Here is a 16,436-nt window from a genome sequence, read left to right on the forward strand (position 1 = left end):
ATGTTTTTGAAAAGGTGAGGAAAGACTGTACTGCTAGTCCTGAAGCTAATATGACTAATAAAGACACAATCATATGAAACACTGATAATCCTGGCTACCAGCTTGCTAACATTCATCTAACATGGGCCAAAGTTAGCGCTTGTGTGAGAGACACAAACTAATCTAAACCAGAATTATACAACTAGCTAACAATATGACATGATTACTGCTAGCAATCAAAATGTTGACAGAGGCCACAACATTGCTAATATTTAGCTAACACAAGCTAGATACAGTAAACAAAGTAATATGAATGAATTGTTAAATGCAATTTGAGATGCAAATAGGGAAAGGTCAACATTGTTTTATTTAAAACACACAAACAATAATGTGGAAAAGTTGGTACTGTATTAAGTATAGTAGCTCAAGTACAGGGATGGAAAAATAACCTAAGATTTATTTTATTTTATTTTTTATTGTAAAGCTAAACCTTTTCAAGATCTATTTCCTCACTGGTCTGTTGAGCACTGTGGGTTTGATGTTGGCTGTAACAGAGTGGCCTGTATTTTTCTGACTTTTTGTCTCCTTGTATCTTTTTTTTCCCTGCCTATCTCTTCCTGTGTGTCTCCTCTCTCTCCATTTGTGGAGTGCTGGACTGTGAAGTGCTGGTGCCGCTTTTGTGCTTTCATATTTCAAACATACTGCCTTCTCGTATCTTTTTTTTTTTACCAGTATTGAGTTGATTTTTAATTTCATTGTATTTTATTTTTTGTCTGTTATTGCAGATGATGCTAACTGGTTCCCCAAGGAAAACATGTTCACCTTTCAAACCGCTACAACCACCATGCAGGCGTGAGTATTTGAAGCACACGTGAACATGCATACAGGACATTACACTTGTGCTCGAGTGCAACCTAAAGTAAATGTTACGATACAGAGTACACCCTTACATTATCACCATGTCATTTTTATAGACTTTTAGATGGATGTCCTGCACTGCTTGCCAGTGACTTTTAATTTTAGCAAGCAGTAATGCCAGATCGCAGATCCTTAAAGCTTGGTCAAGGAATGCAATGCATCACATTAAATATGCCATTTAAATTTATAGTGTGTTGTATAATATGTTTTATAATAATATTAAATATTATGGGAGGGTTTTATTGGTAGGGTTTGATTTGGGGGCACTTTCTGTGATCCATCCATTCCATTCAGGTAGTTTGACACACAAGGTACATTTGTGCACATTTATATTCATTTTTTTCCCCAAAATATTTTATTCTGTTTTGTATTTTTATTATTAGTTAGATGCTTGTTAACTCCTGTTGAGGTAAAATGTTTGAATCATAAAGTCACTTAAATGGGTTTGATTCTTATTGAAGGGTCAAACAATAATTATGACACTTCTCTTTCTGTGTTTTTATAGATGACCCCTCATGACTGTTTTTTCTTCCCTTCTCTTCTTGCATGCTAATTAAAATCGGGACAAACAACTCAGGATATCGTGAGTATTTATACCCACCTTTTATAATTTGTGTGTTTTTTTGAATTGCTGTTTTTTTTTTTTTTTTTAAACCTTTATCTGCAATTTAACTTCATCCTTGGCCCGCTTCCTTGACTTACAGCTAACAAACCATAGATGGAGATATGTTTAATTGTGGACAGGATTTGTGCTATGCAGCTACATATAAGCAAGCATATGCCATCCATCCATTCTTTGAACTGCTTGTCTTCACGAAGAATGATCACAAGTTCTCTCAAGTAAATTCAACAAGCTGATTATATGAAACTAAATATAAGCAACAGCCCTAATTGAACATTCTGCTTTTTAACAGAACCAAGCCCTAACAATTTAATTCTGCTCAGCTGTCCTCGCTCAATTGAAGGCAACTAACACAACCGCTGCTCTCCTTACGCAAGCTAAATGCTGAGGGATTATTGAAAAATTGATTGGGTCAATACTATCACAACTGACAGGTGAAGGAATGTCAAAAGCAATCTCCTCTAAAGACACAACCAGAATTTCTATCAGCCACTGAAAATTGTATTACAGGTTGAAGTTGAATACAGTTTTTTTTGTCTAAGACATGAAGTACAATATAAGCAATCCATCCCAAGGTCAAAGTATGACCACATTAAAATCTTTATAAAGAGTAGAGGCAGCATTTCTCAATTCTAACAACTTTAAAAATATGTTGGCCATCAATCCATTTCGACCATTTGCCTGTGTTTTCTCATGTTACATTTTTTGTTACATTTCTACTTCAAAAAGTATCATTCATTTGCAGGAAAGTGAACAAGCCATTATTATAATAAGCAATTATTATAATAGACATATTTTAGGTACAGTAATTGGCAGGGTTACTTTCCTCGCACGGTGTCTGCGCGGAACAAATGCTAATCATCTTCACAAAAATGTGTTGATCACTGTTGAACCACACATTGCAAGTGATGCATTTCACAACATGGTTGACACGTTTGATGGTGTCAGCCTCGAGGAATATTGTTGAGAGTGGTCGCACGTCGCTGTCGGTCCATTTGCTCCAAACTTTTCTTGCCTTCCATATTGTTGCGTCTTAAGATTCTCTGTAAACATCTTGCGGGAAGTACAATACAGCAAGGAGTCAACCAATCAGATCTTGTGGTTCCAGGATCTGTCTAGAATAGTGTACCTCATTCAACAGACAAATTTCAAACCCCAACTGGTCCCCTAGTAATGAATTCTTATGGAGGAAATGTGAATCTGTATTACAAAAATCATTATCAGATTTTAGTGCTGTCATTATTGAATATTTTTAGAATCGATTATTCAATTGACTAATCAGGTTCATTTAAATTTTTCATTAAAGTGTATTACAAAATAATTTTTTTCCGTGATTTATTTCGTACTTCGTATTTGTAGAGTGACTTAAAAAAGGGGGGAGGGGAATTGATGTACTGTTACCGGTTCGGTCATTGTTTTCCAAAGTAAAAACGGATGTTTGCAAATGTCTTATTTTTATTTAAACGCAGAAGACAGCCTTTTATCATGAAGGATTACTGTTGAAATCGGAGGATTTGGACAATTTGGAATAAAATAAAATGGTTCCAAATGATTACTACTCTGCAATTAAAATAGTTGTTCGATAATTTGCTAATTGATTAATCGATTAATTTTGGCAGCTCTATCAGATTTATCAAGCACTGAACATATTTAAACACAATTAATTTAAACAAAAAAACTGACCGACCGAAATGAAGAATTTTTCATTAATTGCCCTAATAAATTATTACAGTGGAGAACTTTTTTTTTTAATCTGAGTTCCATTTTTATGCTGATTTAAAAATAAATTAGCATGCTGTTTCCAATTGTGGTCAGTTTTTTTCTCTACATCTTACCCCCCAGATAGTTCCACTAATTAGCTCTAGAAAGACTGTGGTAAGACTGTAATAACTTATCTCTAGCTACGTGTCAAATTGTTGTGCAATCACAACTGAGGCTTGTAACTGTCCCATCTTAGTATTTTATTTACATACATGTATTTATCTCATTGTATTGAAGAAAATTGGGTTCCTATAGCTCAAATGCTTGACGTGACAAAGAAAAACTGAGAACAGTTTTGGATTCTGTACCCAAAAATGAGTTTAAAACAGCTGTCAGATGTAACTCAACAAAAATTGTCCCCCAGTGTCATCGGACCAATTAAGTGAACTGGATTTTTAATTTTCCGTGGCACACTTGTTGGAATTGCCTGCTGTATTCCAAGCATACTAACAAAAATGAAGCAGTAAGCTAGTGATGACAGTTGACGCTATATTGTAAGCTGTAGCAGCTGCCTGCAGACACTAGCATCTCCCCCACCGCTAAACTAAACTCTGCAGCTAAAAACCTGGCATCGGCCCCCATCCGCGCTCCCCCTCCCTCCCTTCGCTACGCCGGCTTCTCTCTCTTTTATCCCTTTAAATACTGTGCCACATCCTGGCAGGGCTTTCCGGGGATTTGGCCCGAGAAAAAGGAGAGAGAGGGAGCAGGATCCAGCAGAAGTCAACCAGAGGTACGAAGTGTCCCGTCAGGCTTTGCTTTTGCGCTGTTTGCGCTCGTCTGCTGGCTCTGATACTCAAGACTGAGTCTAATCTGACTAAGAGGAAGAGGGGGACGCTCTAAGCAGGTTGTCACACTCTTGGTGTTTTTTTTTTTTTGGGTGGGAAAGTACAAGGTTGGTTTTAAGTTTGAGCTCCCCACATTAGTTATGGCGACGAGGACAAAGTGACACATTGAATAACTCCAAAAAACACTTTGGTGAGAGGTGACATCAGCGCTAACATCTTTAAGACTCGGGCTCAGATGCTGTGTCATACGCATACGGGCAGATGGGACACTTGACACCAAACGAGCGCTTCTCAATTCCGCTGCCGCGTCGCTGTCATCCATCTGCAGTGTGGTCGTGCATTGCGTGTTCTTTAATCAAAGTGAGTGGTCACAACAAACTTTAGGGAACACCGGAAACTCCACTGATACCTGACACCACCTCTTTAAGTATTTATTACCTTGGCTGAAGTGTTTTTGTTCTTTGTTAGTCTGGAGCGTTATGCACAGTTGTGTTGAATTTAACTTACATTCTGGTACAAATAATGTTCCAATTACTGTAGATGTCATGTTTTAATTGGCCATGCTAAAGAAAGGAACTCTTCTGTGTGTGTGTGTTTTTTTTTATTTCCACTTTTATGCTTGTTAGTTAATTAGTGTCTTCCTTGACAGGTGTAACTTGGGCCAAGGACGAATCCATTCAATTTGGGGCACTTCCAAATAAGTTGGCACTTCATTACTTTCCTGAATGTTTCTGGCTTTGGACACTTTTTTTTTTTGTGTGATTATCTTAATTGAATTTCATCCATATTCATTTTAACATTTATTTGCAGTGATAAAATGTATTCAGACACCGTATATAGATATATCAGTTTTATATATATAGACGGAAGGATAGTAAATGGTAAGATCTATGACATGTTGGCAGGCTGTAATGTCTTAATTTGGCAGATCGATCAATCACATCATTGATCTGCTTTAGAGAAGTCACATGTTACATGTTATATTTAATGTTTATCTGCATATTTTAAAGATTTTGTCTTTCCCTTTACATTTCAATTGGAATTAATTACACGTGTTTTCGCTATTCATCGGCTGGACCAGTCTTTATCCCCTTCCAATGGCGACGATTGATCAAAGAGTAAATATAATTAAAAAAAAAAAAAAAAAAGATATATTGCTCCATCTACTGATTGAATCGGTGATCATTTGTTTTTTTTTCCAAACTCGTTCGCTAATTGTGATCAGTCAAAATCCTAATCATGTAAAGCCAATATTTTTATTTTATTGTAGAATGTATATGTATATATAATATTTGCACACATAGACATAGTTGAGAATGAAAGAAAAACTCAAATAAATTTAATCTAATAATGTTATGAAAATTATCCAATGAAAATCAGACATTACTTTTGAATTGTGGTTCAACAGAATTATTAAAAAAAACGAAAAAAAAACGAAAAAAAAACTTTGTATTTAGAATAATGAAGAGATGCATCATGCATGTAAACCTGCTGAGAGTTTGCCAAAAAGAAGAGCATCTGTGCAAGGAAACTAGGATACGGCCTCCATACAGGAGACACCTGCTGTGTCTGTTATTTTTTAAAACTGTGTATACTACTGCTGACGAGCATAATGAGGCCACTTTTAGCCCAAGTTCTAAACAACAAAGACAGTTTAATAGCAGTCTGCAGGCGGTTTATCATGCTGTTATCGCAGCATGCTTTTATATCACCTTGCCGCTCGGAAGCCGCGCGTCGTCCTGTATAACAACATCTAAAGGGTGAGCGATGGTTATTTTGTAAGCATATTGTCTTGAACATCAGCCTCGATCTTTGTCTCATTTCTGCCGGTGTTGTCGCTCGCAGTTTGTCTTGCTATGTTTACCAAAATAAAGCTGTCCCTGATAACAAGCAAACAGTCTATTATGTCAACAAGTTGCAGTTTTGGCTTCACAAAGCGTGATGAAAAAGACTGATAGTGGAAGTTGTTATTGTTGTTGAGGATAGAGAGACACAAGTCTTGTTGATGGGCTCCACATTGCTAATAAAAAAAATAATAATAATACAAATGATAAAACGTAGCGGACGATTAATCGTGATAAGAGATAATGAAAGTAGTGACTTTTTGATGGCTTTTTTCTTTTTTGATTGACTTATTTTCATCTTTGCGTGTATGATTTTGGTTTATGCCAACTTCTGTAAAAAATAAATAAATAAATACAGTAGTGCCATGAGATACCAGTGACTGTAACTTTTGAGTTTTTCCAAGATACAAGCCGTCATTTGCTTGGCAAAAATGAGCCACTCCCAGCTCCGTTGAGGCTTTTCCTTTGGAAAGTCCATTTAGCTGAATGCTAACACACATTGCAAACAAAAATTTGCTGCTCGAACAAACGGCATGCCATTACCCTTTTATGCAATGGATAGCCAGATGTCTGCTTTATACTTTCCCCAGGTGGCTAAGATGCACACATGCGTTGCTAGGCCGAATTAATTGGGCTGGATCATAACTGCCCCTTCGCACAATGAGAAAATTGGCTTTCTGAATTAGCAGGAGCAGAACAGTTTTCACCATTGAATAACTGTTCTGTGCTTAAAAACATCTCTGAAGTCTTGACATTTTTTGTATTTTTATTGCAGACATTTTTATGGAGGTAGACCAAGGGCAAAACAACAATAAAGTCTTTTTTTAAAATAAATATTTTTTAATAGAACTGCCTTTTTGATTAATTCATATGCCGCTTTAGAAAATATGCGCCCACACACAGAGTTGCGGATAGGACAGAAAAATGCCAACTGAAAGACTTGAAAAGAACATAACAGATCTTGTTATTTTGTGGATGGATAAAGACGCTGGATAGAGTTCTAGTGGAACATAGGCCATTACACGTCATTAGTAAAATGTCAACGGCCGAACTCCAACACATGGCAACACAGTTAGTCGTTTCATTTTTGCAATGACATTTATTCAGTGTTTGGATGCAGAGCATTGTAACAGCTCATTAGCTGACACTGTTGTTCATTGCTCTCTGGTACCTGAATAATGACCCCAGGAAAAGGTTTTAAATTATTTGTGTAGCCGGAAATGGACCCAGTGGAGCGTCGCTGTTGAAGAACCCAGCGATGATTGTTTACCTCATAATCACATCTAGCTACAGGAGCAGAGCGACATGTTGGCCTTGGTAACACAGTGCTCATGGCTGAGAAGTCAATGTTTATCATACCATCCGCAGTCACACATATTCAGAACCGTGCTCATAATGCAAGCAGGAAGAAATCCCAGACAAAGTAATGGATACCTGAGCTTAACCTTTTTTGAGAAAGTCATTTTTTTCTTTGCCGTTTCTTTGCTATTGTGCCATCTCTTTGTCTACTCCCATCTTGGCTAACTAGTAGCCAATCAGAGTGATCCATTGTCACCAATGGCCAATAGAATTTTTGCATTCTGACGATCAGCACATTCATTCAGTCATGCATGTGCACATCTCATGGCCACCCCACTGAAAAATTCTAGCTCCGCCCCTGTCTAGATATAGGTAAAATTAATTAATTAATTAATGTGGCGTTGCTGTGATATAACCCAACATTTGCCAACATGGGTGGAAAAATTCTGTTGAATTTCAATTATGATGAATGCATACATTTTTGTTGGACAAGTTGCATCGTCCTGCGATCTCTGAGGATAAGCCATTCACAGAATGGATGGATGGATGGATGGATAGTTGCATCATAGTACAGCACGGTGAATTAGCGGTTAGCATGTCTGCCTCACTGTTCTGAGTCTGGATGTTTTCTCGGTGCTTTGTGTGGTTTTCTTGTGAGTACTCCGACTTCCTCTGCCATTTCAACAACATGCATGCTCGGTTTCATTGAAGACTCAAAATTGTCCATAGGTTAGGTGCGATCAAGTATAAATGCTTGTTTAATCCATGGGTGAATTTTCGTTTTCTTAATTGCAGCATTGCTCACTTCTATGCTTCAAATTGACCTAAAATTGTTAAATTGTCCTAAATTCTCATCAGTGAGGCTCTGAACTAGCTAAAATGAAAAAAAAAATAAAAAATTTATTCTTTATCCTCTGCAAAGAACAACTAGTAATTCTAGCTCACTGAGTGATCATTTTCATGTATATCCATATGTCTGTATACGACAGCAGTGTCATGAATTGAAGTAACAAAAAAAGTAAATTCTTTACATTCTATTTATGTCAGTGTATATTTTTAGTAAGAAAGATTTAGTACTATTTTATTTTTTGAAAAACAGTTGTGTAGTTTTCTTGGGCGTCTGGAACAGATTCCATGAGACACAAATGTATATTTTGAGCATTGAGCTGCCAGCAAAGGGACAGATCGATCAAAATGCTAAAATGTGTGCAAATATGTAAAAAAGTTCATTTTAATAATAAAATGATAATTCCCATTTTTTAAATATATTATAAATATGAATAGAATTAATTAACCAATTATGTAATCAAATATTAATAAATTAAATGTATTTATATTGTTTAATGCACATATTTTTCTTCACAAATAATCAATATTAAAGTTGAAGTCAACAATTTTAGGGAAAACATGGCTCAATTAATTTAAGTATTGCAGGACTCTAAATAAATGTTTATTGGGTTGAGACAGTATACTTCTATTCTACTTCTGCTTTCCATTCTAGAACAGTTTCTAGTCATACTCTAGACCTACAGCTATGTATAAGTTAGATTAAATACCTCAAAATACATCGCATTAAACTATATCGACTTGTCAAGTTAAAATATAAAATAAAAAGTCAGCGAAAAGAGCTAAAATTGTATCACACTGGCTAGAAGAAAACAGAACTAGCATAAAGCTAGCAATTCAGAAGCTAAACGTACTCTAAACCTATAATTGCATATAAGATTAAATACCTCAAAATACACTGCATAAAGCATTTCCAACACAACCGTTAAGTGTAAAAAAAATAAAAAAAAAATAAAAAAAATAAATAAAAAAAAGACCGCGAAAAGAGCTAAAATTGTATCACACTGGTTAAATGAAGCAGAAGTAGCGTAAAGCTAGTAAATATTGCAATTTGAATGCTAAAAGTACTCTTGGCCTATGCAGAGTTGGTACGTGACAAAATGTAAATATATATATATATGTATATATATATATATATATGTATATATATATATATATATATATATATATATATATATATATATATATATATATATATATGTATCAGCAAAACCGCTCTCTTTGAAAGAGCTTGAATAAAGGAACAACATGTTTTTTTAAATTTCGCCAATATGTAAAGTATTGTAGTGCTTGCAACTCATGAAATGGACGATAGAGAGGGTTCTGTACGTCATACTTAAAAAGTGATTCGGAAAATCCTTTTTTTTTTTTTTTTTTTTCTTTTACCATTTAAGAGCGCATTTTCTGAGAGGAGCTCAAACTGACTTGATGTGACGTAATCACACAAAAATGACATGAAAATGGACGGTTATTTGGTCACATTTTGTCAGCAAGTGATTCAACTTAAAATCAATCTCATCTTGACTGAGTTCCACTTTGTGAAGAACGAGGGCTTTCCTCTCGTCTGCTGTTGCTCCACGGTTGAGTCAACTGCTCTTTACCACCCACAATGACAAGAACATTACCTATAATAACGCCGGCGACTTAATAATGTCATGTTTTGTCTTTCCACCCTTTGTTGTTCCCCACCCACCCTCTTCCTCTGCACTTGACGCTGCCCTTCCATTTGGCTGCCTCCTCCTCTTCTTCCTCCGTGCTCTCTCTGCCCAAAGGAACTTCCGGAAGCATCTTCGTATGGTGGGCAGCAGAAGGATTAAAGCGCAGAGTGAGTCAGCCGCGGCGTGCGTGTGTCTGTGCGTGATTGATGCACAAATTGTCAGTGTTGTTCACCTCGCCTTCATCCGTGTGTGTTCTTTTTTATTTCTGTTTACCGCTGGTTTGGTATATGGGAGGCTGCGGATGTTGTGTTGTGTTCAGGGACTTCCGGAGTTCCTTGGTTTGTGTGTGCGTCTCAGAAGAAATGCGTGTCCACACTGTAGGTGGTCTTTCCTGTTGCTTCGCTTTTAATGTTTAAATATTCCAAAGAGTTTAGTCATAGACAATGTGTGTGTTTAGTGGGAAGACTCATTGAATTTTTAACGTAGTTTTTTATTTTTTTTTATTATTTTTTATTATTATTATTGTTTAGGGCTATAAACATCAGAATTGTAACACACATACGGGGGCGGAGCCAATCACAGAGCACGTAACTGACACAGATTGATTAGAAGATCATTTTCCAAGGTCCACAAAGGCATGCTTGGATGAATTTGGCGTGGAAATTTCTCATTTGTGTCTGGACGTTGGCTTCATTTGTGCGCTTGCAGCTGCATCCGCCTCTGCACTTGTGCGTCTCAGGTGGTTTGTGGGTTCTCAAAGTGTGCGCGCGTGTGACGATCTCTCCCCGCCTGCACTAGCGTTCGCTGAGCGTAGATCGAAGAGTTTCAGCCGCTCCTGGAGTGACCCCACCCCTGTCAAGACTGACTCTCCTCATGAACCCAGAGACAGTGAGTCCGCACTGCATGGACACGCTAACACACGTTGACATCACAAAGACGAGGCACACACTTTTACTGTCTTCTGAAATTTGTTATACATGTGATGAAAGCATAAAAAAAGATGGCCGCTCATAGTCACCATTTGTCAACAAGATTGGATGAACACAAACAAGGGTACATGAAAACACAAAATGGCAGTCAAAGCAAAACTCGCTGTCTCTGCTGTTAAATCGTCCCATGTCCGTCTGTGTGCCTTTATGACCCAAATTCAACTTTGTGCTGCCCTCTCTGTGAGTATGTCTATCAAAATGCTTTGTGTGTACGTGGTGTGAATTTTGACACCAAAATGTACGAGTCTGACATACTGTGTAACGCGTGGATCGCCGGTTGCCTTTTGTGTGTTGTCTGCGTTTTGTGTCTTTGTGGTTTTATGTTTTCTCTCCATGTCCATCTTCAGTGTGTGTTGCGTGATAAATGTACTGTTGAGTGCAGTCTAATGTTGAGGTGTCTCTCTTTCCTGACGTAAAGGTGTTGGTATTCGCTGGAGAAGGCACACTGATGACTCTAGCTGTTATTTTTGTATGCTTCTCAATTTTTCCAATGTGTTTGTACATGTATATTTGACATACAAAAAAAAAAAAAATCATCCATCAATCCATCTACTTCAACACTTATCCTGTTCAGGGTCAACAACACTTGCACTAATGGGTAATCGATGATAATTATATAATTACTACTACTATTTTTGTACAGTAATATATAGGGATGTAACAATATCCAAACATCACGATACAATATCATATGAAGGTCACTAAAAAAAAAAAAAAACTAGCCACCAGAGGGTGCTAGAACTGCACAAATGGAACTCAACCTGACTTTTTTTAAACAGATGTGTTGCTTTTAAATATCGTGAACATGACAACGATGATATTGTGGCAGTTTTAATATCAAAATATCATATGGTGATATCGTTACATCTCTAGTAATATTTTGGAAAAAAATCAGTGGTAATAAAAAATAAGACATTTAACTTTTCTCTTCCATTATAAAATACATTGATTTCAAATTATCGGGGGGTTCTAATCTGCCAGCAAGGGCCATTTTGGATGTTGTATGTTGTGCATGAAGGGAAAAAAAAATGGTTAATGAGAAAAGCTAAAAGAAAAAATTAACAGCATAAATTTAACCATAAATCTAGAAGAGTATCAAAATGAAAAAATATATATAAGTCTATAAATCTGAACCTCTGTGTGAAAAGTGACAGAAGGGCTAAGTTGTTCATAGATGAAGTACTTTAAAAAAAAAATGGCTAAAACATGGATGTAAATATGTAAAATTGTGTATTTTAATAATAAAATAAGTAATACATGTTCACATTTTTTTTAATTTATAAGTAATACTGTTGAATGAATTCTTGAAAACTAAATTTGAAATCACAGATTTTAGAGGAAACATGGCTCAACGTAAATAGTGCAGGACTAATGCTTCATTGAGTTGGGCCAGTTTAAACTTGCCCATTCTAGAACAGTTTCTCGTCATAGATAAGACCTCAAAATACACATATTAAATGTTATTTCAACCTAACTGTCAAGTAAAAACAAAACAAAAGAAAGTTAGCTAAAATTGTATCACACTGGTAAGAAGAGGGCAAAACTACTCTAAACCTAAAACTGTATAAAATGGATTAAATACCCCAACACAAACAGCATAAAGCTATTTCAACTTGACTCTAAAGTAATATAATAATAATAATAATAATAATAATACATAAACTAAAATAGATACAATTGTATCACACTGGTAAGAGCAAAACTAGCCTCAAGCTAGCATTTTGAAAGCCAAAAGTACTCTAGACCTATAGATACGTAAAAGATAGCTCTAAATACGCCAAAACACTGCATAAAGGTATCTCAACCTAACTGTAAGGTTAAAAAAAACAAAAAAAAAACTAAAATTGTATCACACTGGTTAGAAGAGAGCAAAACTAGCATTAGCATTTTGAAAGATAAATCCGTACAAGTAAAATAACGCTAATTTACGTAATGGTGGTGACAAATATGTCAAACGTTCTTTAACAGAACACGTTGCGTTTCATACTGAACTCAAACAATTCCAGAGTCAAACAATGATTTTACAAAATCCAGTTGTATACATTCAGTCATTCAACATAATAATTTCAGGGCTCCAGTTTACTGCAGTTCATTCAACGATTTTGTTTTCATTTGAACCCATTTGATAAATAATAGTTCATTTGCTTTACGCTCTCAACGACACACTTCAAACTGAAATGCGGTTGAAATTCTTTAAGTGTCGTTTTAGCCTCGTAGGAGCTGAATGAATGAGAGCAAATAACATTCGAGGGTAATGACGAGGAAAAAACATGGAATTCAAACACTCATCTTGTCATCGTAGTGATTAAACACTGCTTAACCGCTGTTTGCTTTTCATTATTCAGTAATCACAGTTCCATCAATATTATATAATTGCTCAGTCGGCAAACTGGTATATCAGATGAAGCTGCTAATATTTTTTGTTTATTTCCAGACCCTTCAAATGTCTGTTGCAATTGAGCACAATAATATTAGTTACTAATCAAGATTAAATAGGTACTAAAATGCTAATGAGTGCGCCTCTGTGATGTTTCAAATAACCGTCTGTGATATATTTTGGCTAAAAGGAAAAAAAAAATCTTCATTATGAGACATTTTATGACTCCCTGTGTCACGTTCTGATAAAAATCTGCTTCATCTCCCCACCATCAGTCATTCTTTTTACACGTCTGACAGCTGTCTCTGCGTTTTCCATCTGCCATTTTCTAGCATCAACACCATCCATTAAGAACTTCCCCCTCCAGCGCACTATTCTGCACCTTCGGAATATGTCCTCCCTCGACGTACACGCTCTTGTCTTGACCTTCTACCACACTCCAGTGCTCATTAATGTTCATTCTTCTTTTCAAGGCGGGGACCTGCAGACTTCCTGCGGCATCCTCGACGAAGGCGGCGTTGACGACGCTGCCGACTGGGAGGAGGAGCGAGAGATGGAGAGGCTTGCCTGCGAGGGAGACGACTTTATACCTCCCAAAATCATGGTGAGACACCATATGCGTTATGTTTGGGAACATTTACGGACTGGATCGGTAAACCCGGATCAAGATTGAGTTTCAAGAAAAGACGATAAAAGTTGTGAGTGAATCAACGATGCCTAATGGCAAGTAGTGCCTTCCATTTGGCCTCATTTATTTCAGGACATGATGTATTGATTATGACGCTCATCTCTGATACGCATTGAACCGAACGCCACCCAACCGTAATGCTTCCTGGCCCTTTTTTGCTGACAGTGTGTTATTATAATGATTGGCAGAGTAATCACAGGGTAGTAATGCTGCATTGCACAAAATGGGAAAGTTGGACAATTCACACTTTGGACTAGTACATTAGTCTGCAACCTGCGGCTCGGGAGCCACATGTGGTTCTTTAGTCCTGTGGCTCTCTGTGGATCTTGGAAAAAAAATAAAAAAATCTTTACATTTTTTTATATAAAAATTCTTTAAATAAATTAATTATTTACATTTTTAAAAATGAACAAATATTCAAAAAATTGTGAGTCCAAATTTTTTAATTGTCAGAGATAAATAGTACATTTAAAAAAAGTTTTTTAAAAAATTACTTAAACATGTCCAAAAAGTGACCAGAAAACGTAAAAAAAATTGAGGAAAAGCAGACCATAAAATGTCCATGAAATTGCCAAAAATGTCACAAAATTGAATACAAAAAAAAAGAAGGAAAAGAAAAACATTCAAAATGTAACCATAAAATGTCCAAAAACAAAACAAGGCAGAAAATTAAGATAAAATGTCTTTGAAATTGCTAAGAAAAAAAACAAAAAACGCAACATAAAATGCCTCCCAAAAAAGAGGAAATCCGGAAAATGACCAGAAAATGTCCATAAAATTGCCAAAAATGTCAGAAAATTCATAGCAAAAAAGGCAGAAAAATGTCCAAATATAGCCAGAAAATGTCCACACAAAAAAGGAAGAAAAGACAGAAAATGGCCATAATAATGTCCCTAAAATTGTAAAAAAAATGGGGTGGGGGGAGGGTTGGGGGTGTGGGGGTCAGAAAACGAATGCGTAGTAGATGCTGCTATCTTATTTGTGTGTTTCAAAAAAAAAAAAAAAAAAATGGTTTCCTTCATCACAATTTTGCGGCCCCACACTCACTTATTATTATTGTTATTGTTATTATTATTATTATTATTGTCATTATTATTATTATTATTATTATTATTATTCATATTTCTTTGGCCCCAAATGGCTCTTTGGGCAGGAAAGCTTGCTGACCCCTGGACTAGTAAAAAATAGTGTTATTCCGATACCGATACTGGTATCGGCAGAGGCGCTGATACTGCATTAAAACAGTGGTATTGGTATCGGTGATTACAAACAAGTAACATGCCGATACCATTAAATCCAAGGCTAATATAGAATTTTGGATCCAGTGTCTTGCTCGTGCACGACATTCACTGATCGGTGATATGTTCACTGCATGCCGATCTAAGAAATCCTATTGGCCCTTGAATGCTCTGAACCAATGGCAGGACAGCTTTTTCATGTTGAGTAAAAAAAAAACGCTGGGTATCGGTATCGGGGGCCAAAAATAACGATGTTGGAACAACACTAGTAAAAATGCAATGGAATGCTTTTTAAAAAAGTGATCTTTATGATAAAAAAAAAAAAAAGAGGGTAACATGGCATCACCCAACCTTGATATGGTCAACACTTTCTTCCCTTTTCCTTCACCTTCAGCTGATCTCCTCCAAGGTCCCCAAGGCGGAATACGTACCCACCATAATCCGCCGGGATGACCCGTCCATCATCCCCATCCTCTACGTGAGTCAAACACTCAAAGTGCAGTCAAGGCGAGAATGTCTTTTTTTCCTGATAAATGTTGTTTCTTGCGTAGGACCACGAACATGCAACTTTTGATGACATTTTGGGTGAGTCAGTTTTTCCATTGTGTGTTTTTTAATGACTACTTTGTACTTGAATTCAGAAGACTGGAATCTGTCCAAGCCAAACTTCTTCTAAAAGTTTCTTTTCGTGTTTCGCTAAACTACATTTATGTTAGCATAGCTTCTCAATCTTCTTCTGTTTCTTACTGCTTGTCCTCTTTTGTGATAATGTGTAGCTTAATCATCGCCACGGAGGCTAGAATTAGTAACGGCAGTGTTTAGCCACGCTAGCTAGCTAGTGCAGACTTGGCGCAAGTTAGCTTTGCGCCTTAGCTTTACCTTTAGCTCACCCCTTGTGATTGACAAAATTCAAGCTGCTGCTTCAAAGGCTTAAGCGCATGAAGACTTCTCCTCAGGCTACGACTTGACACTTGTTCAACCAATTATTCTTGCTGGATTTGAAACACGAGTGCTAATAATCCCATCACGGCAACAATGGATTCATGGCTGTCCGCCCACTGCTGCTAAAAAATATGTTGTGCACACAACACAGGACCAGTTTTATTTAGTTCACACTCAACATGGGCCAAAAATTGTCAGTTTTAATGAAGTAAAGATGTTTTGTTTTTTTGTGTTTTTCCCTTTCTTAGATTCAATGCCATTCAAAAGAGTTAGCAGACCTTATTTTTGCAGAACGTGTATTATCATTTTATATTGAATGACTTTTTGGTTGTCTGATTCTTTCATGTTTTCATTAGCAAATATAAGAAACCGCCAAAGGCCAGAAGAGCAGTTCCACTCTTAAATTTACCTGCAATCAAATCAACATCAATTTTCTTTTAATGGCCTCATGTGAAGCAAATGAAGCTCGGCTTAATGAACAACAAACACA

At 36.5% G+C, this 16,436-nt stretch overlaps 1 protein-coding gene across 1 annotated transcript in view; it reads left to right on the forward strand.

Moving 5' to 3' along the window:
- nsmfa (NMDA receptor synaptonuclear signaling and neuronal migration factor a) overlaps positions 1 to 16,436 on the forward strand; it is a 36,271-nt gene that overhangs the window by 14,056 nt on the left and 5,779 nt on the right. The window contains exons 4-11 of the mRNA XM_077496804.1: positions 765 to 831; positions 1,475 to 1,480; positions 3,942 to 4,010; positions 9,827 to 9,879; positions 10,511 to 10,600; positions 13,552 to 13,682; positions 15,399 to 15,482; positions 15,556 to 15,589. Coding sequence (XP_077352930.1) covers positions 765 to 831; positions 1,475 to 1,480; positions 3,942 to 4,010; positions 9,827 to 9,879; positions 10,511 to 10,600; positions 13,552 to 13,682; positions 15,399 to 15,482; positions 15,556 to 15,589 — 534 coding nt within the window. The remainder of the gene's footprint in view (positions 1 to 764; positions 832 to 1,474; positions 1,481 to 3,941; positions 4,011 to 9,826; positions 9,880 to 10,510; positions 10,601 to 13,551; positions 13,683 to 15,398; positions 15,483 to 15,555; positions 15,590 to 16,436) is intronic.

Source organism: Festucalex cinctus, chromosome 15 (assembly GCF_051991245.1).
Source record: "Festucalex cinctus isolate MCC-2025b chromosome 15, RoL_Fcin_1.0, whole genome shotgun sequence".
Classification (NCBI taxonomy): domain Eukaryota; kingdom Metazoa; phylum Chordata; class Actinopteri; order Syngnathiformes; family Syngnathidae; genus Festucalex; species Festucalex cinctus.